Source organism: Microtus ochrogaster, chromosome 8, assembly GCF_000317375.1.
Source record: "Microtus ochrogaster isolate Prairie Vole_2 chromosome 8, MicOch1.0, whole genome shotgun sequence".
Classification (NCBI taxonomy): domain Eukaryota; kingdom Metazoa; phylum Chordata; class Mammalia; order Rodentia; family Cricetidae; genus Microtus; species Microtus ochrogaster.
The window spans coordinates 23690017-23695053 of NC_022015.1; the positions used below are offsets into that span (position 1 = coordinate 23690017).

General features: G+C 38.4%; 1 protein-coding gene across 8 annotated transcripts in view; it reads left to right on the forward strand.

Annotated features, from left to right (window-relative positions):
• The window catches only part of Plekha1 (pleckstrin homology domain containing A1), a 55911-nt gene extending 51550 nt beyond the window's left edge, over positions 1-4361 (forward strand). For 3 of the 8 annotated variants that reach the window (XM_026781345.1, XM_026781347.1, XM_026781346.1), the window contains exons 12-13: positions 496-601; positions 1771-4361. In XM_026781345.1, the coding sequence (XP_026637146.1) occupies positions 496-601; positions 1771-1985 (321 nt within the window). In that variant the 3' untranslated portion in view covers positions 1986-4361. Of the gene's footprint in view, positions 1-495; positions 680-1770 lie in introns of all 8 variants that reach the window. The other 5 variants (XM_005351378.2, XM_013347962.2, XM_026781348.1 and 2 more) reach the window with 5 other exon arrangements.
• Positions 4362-5037: the final 676 nt, after the last annotated feature.

Genomic DNA, 5037 nt, shown 5'->3' on the forward strand with positions numbered 1-5037 from the left:
CGAGACCAGCCTGGTCTACAAGAGCTAGTTCCAGGACAGGCTCCAAAACCACAGAGAAACCCTGTCTCGAAAAACCAAAAAAAAAAAAAAAAGTAGCACTGTTGCCAGCTGTCCTGGTGTGTTGTGTCGTAGCCTAGATATCCTGTACTTTCATTATTTTTCCTGGTAGTAATACTGTCTTTTAGTAGTTTCCTGGTAGTGATAATAACAGATCAGTAGATAGTAAACCATTTTCCCATTTCTTAACCATTTATCATTATACTAGTATTCCTGTAGGAATATTGAAGTCTCTTTCATGGGTGTTAGTTTTGTAACTGCCTGCATTTTATGTGACTCTTTCAACAATCAAGTATGAGATTCTCTGCAAAAACAATGTCTGTTGGGAAGAGGGAAAATTGGAGAAGGGTGTTTGTGTTCTGTGCTTTGTGGTGGGGCAAATCGGACTGAGCTGTGACTATCAGCAGAATTCTCTCTTTTCCTCCTCTCCCAATATAGGTTAACTCTAATCTTAGCTTTGCACTGTGTTCCAGATGCGGCAGGCCAGAAGGCTGTCGAACCCTTGTATACAGAGGTATACATCAAGAGCTGGTGAATGCAGCACGTATGTGGGCTCTCATGCAAATGTGCCTTCTTAGTAGAGGGCCTGGACACGCTCCCTACTTACAACTGATCATAGAAGGTTGAGTTAACTGGACTGCCTTTTGCAGTTGTCATCACTAACGCAAACTATTTTACTGTAGTCATCAGATTGAATATGTATAGTAAAAAAAGACAAAAGCAACCCTACTAATGGAAGCTTCCAGAGCTTCAGTAACTAACTGACTGAATTGCTGCAAGAGTTTTGATTTTCATGTTTTATGTATTTTGAGATTATTTTTTAATACAACTCTTAAATGTGCCTTTTTTCTGATCCAGGCAAACTTCTGCATGCATCCACCTTGGATAAACTTTGTCACCAGAATTGCATGGTATTTTATAGCTCTGGTGAAGTTTACCTTATAATGGGAGCCTGTAGTGTTTGCTGATTGTGGTGCTGTTATCAAGGCAGCTAGTATCCTAAAGAGTGCACTCCAGGAGCTGCCCAGCACTCCAGTGTCTTCAGATTTGTTACTAGAAGTACAATAAAATCAGTATTCACGACTGATCTTACTTCATCAGTTTTAAAAGTGATTCAGTTGTACACATTCTTACTTTTAAAATCTTGAACCATATGAATGTGTGACTTACCAAAATAAACAATTAAATCAGCTGCCATAATTACAGTGAAATTAATAGAAGCAAAAAAAAAAACCCCAAGTTATCAGACTACTAGACAAAATCATGTCTGAAAAGTCTTGATTCTTGATTAATCTATAGCCTTTCATTTTTGTGTTTTGTCTTTTTTTTTTTTTTTAAGACTTGGGATAACCCCCATTATTCCTAAATAGTGGTAGACTCTTCTTTCAACACAATTCAGTTGCAGTTGGAACACTATATTTCATTTTAGGCTAGCTAGGCCTTCAAAGTGCCATAAGCTGACAAATTCAGCTTTGGTGACAGAATCAGTTTCTTAGTAGAATTGGTTGTTGGCTATCATTGCTTTGAACTCACCCTTAAAATGCATTGCTTTGGGAAGGAACTTGCACATTTACGCTGCATGGCTCATGCTTCTGCTTTGTGTGTGTGCGTATGTGTGTTGTTTGTTTTTCAGAGAATCAAGTCTCACACTGAGTGAATGACTAACTTCACTGTCAGTGATTAGCTGTGTCTGACCACCATTCCTCTTTCCAGGAGCATTCCGGCTGCCCTTCAGAATCCAAATACACTGTCCGCCCTGCCGGGGCAGCAGCAGGCACCTCACATTCCGCAGCCTCTCGCAGCCACTCTCTGGTCTCAAGCTATACCATGGAGAAGCGAGGATTTTACGAATCTCTTGCCAAGATCAAGCCAGGGAACTTCAAGGTCCAGACTGTCTCTTCAAGAGAATCAGCTTCCAAAGTGACTGAACAAGCTCTGCTTAGACCTCAGAATAAAAATGGCCCTCAGGGAAAAGGTGGTGAGCCAGTGGACTTAGATGATGCCAGCCTGCCAGTCAGTGATGTGTAGGGTTGCCTGCCCCACTCATCCCTCAGTGTCCTTTCATGAGGGTTCTAGCCAAAGATGATAGAGGATGGATGGTTTCAGTGCATATATTATGTTGTCTCTTGGGTGTACTCTATAAACTGGCAAACCGAGAATCTAGGGAGTGGCCAAGTCAATGTAATTTCTTTAAGAAAGGAAGGAAAAAAGCTGTCTCCATATCAACTGTCTGAAGCTTTATGTGTTTGGGTGGTAAAAATGTGTGTGTGACTTTTTTTTTTCTAGTGACTTTGAAATTTTAAATAACAACTTAAAACATTAAAATTTCTTATTATTTGGTCATTTAAAATGCTAATATGACTCCCTATGAAATACTCAACATTTACACATTCTTATCAGTTAACATTATCAATTGGGACATTGCTAGACAAAAATTCTTACACTCATGATGTCGTGGTGCTGCAAAATTTATATTGCAATGTGGATTATATAGAAATTCTAACCATTTTTGATATCAGGTGAGTGGTAAATTTTGCATAGAAGATTTGATTAGACTGTTGGTGCAGGTAGGAGTTGAACGGGGGTGGAACAGCAAAGGTGAGGGATTAGAGCTCACCTATTATTAGCTTTATGGCTAAGGTTTTTTTCTTTTTGGTGAGGACTTTTTTTTTTTTTGAGACAGAGTTTCTTTGTATCCATGTCTGTCCTGGAACTTGTGGTGATCCTCCTGCCTTTGCTGCCTCCCAAATTATAGGCATGTGTTACACAGTGTGATACTTCTTTGAAAAAGCTTAGAATTTGCACCTATCAGTATTTTATTTCAGTAAAAATTATTTGGTCATAAATTTTGGGAAGATCTGATTTTTTTTGCCCAAGACAGTTTCTCTATGTAGTCCTTGCTATTCTGGAACTTGTTCTGTAGACCAGGCTGGCCTAAAACTCACAGAGATCCTCCTGAGTGCTGGGATTAAAGGCATGTACCACAACATCCAGCTGATTTTTTTTTTTGCTGATTTTTTTTTTTTTTTGTAAATAGATCTTATTTTTGAATTTGGATTAGTGAAAGACCTCTCAGTTCATATGTGAAGTTATAAATGCCCTCAGTCATGAAATTGTTGTGGCCTCTACTTTTTCATCATTAATAACCTATATTCAAGTGCCTGTGTCTTCTCATCTCATTTAGGATGTGCTTCAAGTCCTACATGATTGGCTTTAAATGTTTGAATAAATTAATTTCAATAGCATAGTTTGATATGTTAAATAAGATAGCTTTTTATGTCAGGGACACCAGAATGTTGGTGTTCTACTATCTGTGCAATATTTATGTCTTGAAATAAATTGGAGTATGCATTTAATCGTGGGGATACCCTAAATGGAAGTACCTCTCTAAAGAACCCATAGTTTCCGGTGTCGAGTGATAGACTGGTCTGAGCAAGTACTGTTTTGTGGCAAAGTCTTAAGTGTTTGCTTTCCCCAGGCTGCTGCTCTATAGTATTCCCAGTCCCACACACTTCTGTTTTGGTAACATGGGTGTTAGTGTTTTGCCTTTTTATGTTTTAAGACTACTTGTTGGAGGAGGAGGAGGAGGAGGAAATCGCTTCTGTGTGGGGTCTAGGGGCCGAGATGTGTTATTTAGTTGTCCAGCACAAGAACATACCACTTACCTTTTGTATTCATAAGCTAATATGTTAGAGTTCTATGTAGTTTTCTTTTTTGCAACTGCATTGGAAAACCATAGGACAACGAGGTTTTTAAGCAATCACCACCCTTCTGCTGCTGTGTTCATTATCCAGGCTCTTTGGGAAGTTCCTTTTTCATGAACATACCTAGGAACCGTGTACAGATACTTTGCAGTATTGATGAGCCTGGCGCTGTTTTCTTTGGTACAGCCTCCACAGTGCACGTTTATTTTAGCATATTTTGGTATTGGTAATTTGATATATTTCATGGTGGCAAAATATTAGCTCTATTTTGGGACTTTTTATAGAATTACCTTTATTCAAAAGCATAGGAATATGTTCTTGTGGTTGTCAGAATTTCTTAATATTTATCTCAATTCTTTTGTAAGCTAATGGAAATTATTTAATTATTTTAAAACATACCTTCTTGTAAATATGTCACATCTGAAGTGTCAACAGTTACTTTGAATACCGTAATGTTTGCTGCATTTTTTCCTGTGTGTATATTGTATCTCCTTTCAGAACAGGAATGTGCCTCCTGATGTTTACTGTTACACCTGCTCTCTTTGTATGTCCGATTGGTTGAACACTGTAATGACTTGAGAATAAACTGCTCAGAATTCATTTTCACTTCATTCTCATTTTGTTTGGTTCACATCTCATATGAACAAGTCAGTAGAACTGGTAAGAACCGTTTTTGGTTAGTTAATTTGCTTACCTTTGAACAAATAAGAAATTTCACATCATGTGGTGGTGACCTTTAATCCCAGCACACAGGAGGCAGAGCCCAGCCTAGTCTACAGAGCAAGTCCAGGACAGCCAGGGATACAATAGAGAAACTGTCTCAAAAAAACAAAAGGGAAAAAAGAAAAGAAAATTCACATTCTTGAATTCTTAGGGTTTGTTTTGTGTGTTTTGTTTTTTGAGACAGAGTCTTGCTATATCATCTTAACTGGCCTGAAACTCATTATGTAGACCAAGCTGACATTGAAATCACAGAGATCCTCCTGGCTCTGCCTCCCGAATGCTGGGCTATAAAAGTGTATACCACCAGGCCCAACAGATCCATGAATTTTGAAGACAGTTGTATATGAAATCCTATGAAGAAAATGTCTGTGTGTTTAAAAAGCTTGCTTATTTTACTTAAAAAACAAACAACAAGCATATTCTCAAAAGCAACATTAAATGTAAAAATTACCTATGAAGCATGTTTGGATCATCTGCTGCATAGGGCTCTTCATTATTTGTCAGTCTGAGCTGAGGCAAAACTAATTGCAGAAGGCATAGGACCCCCCCCCCC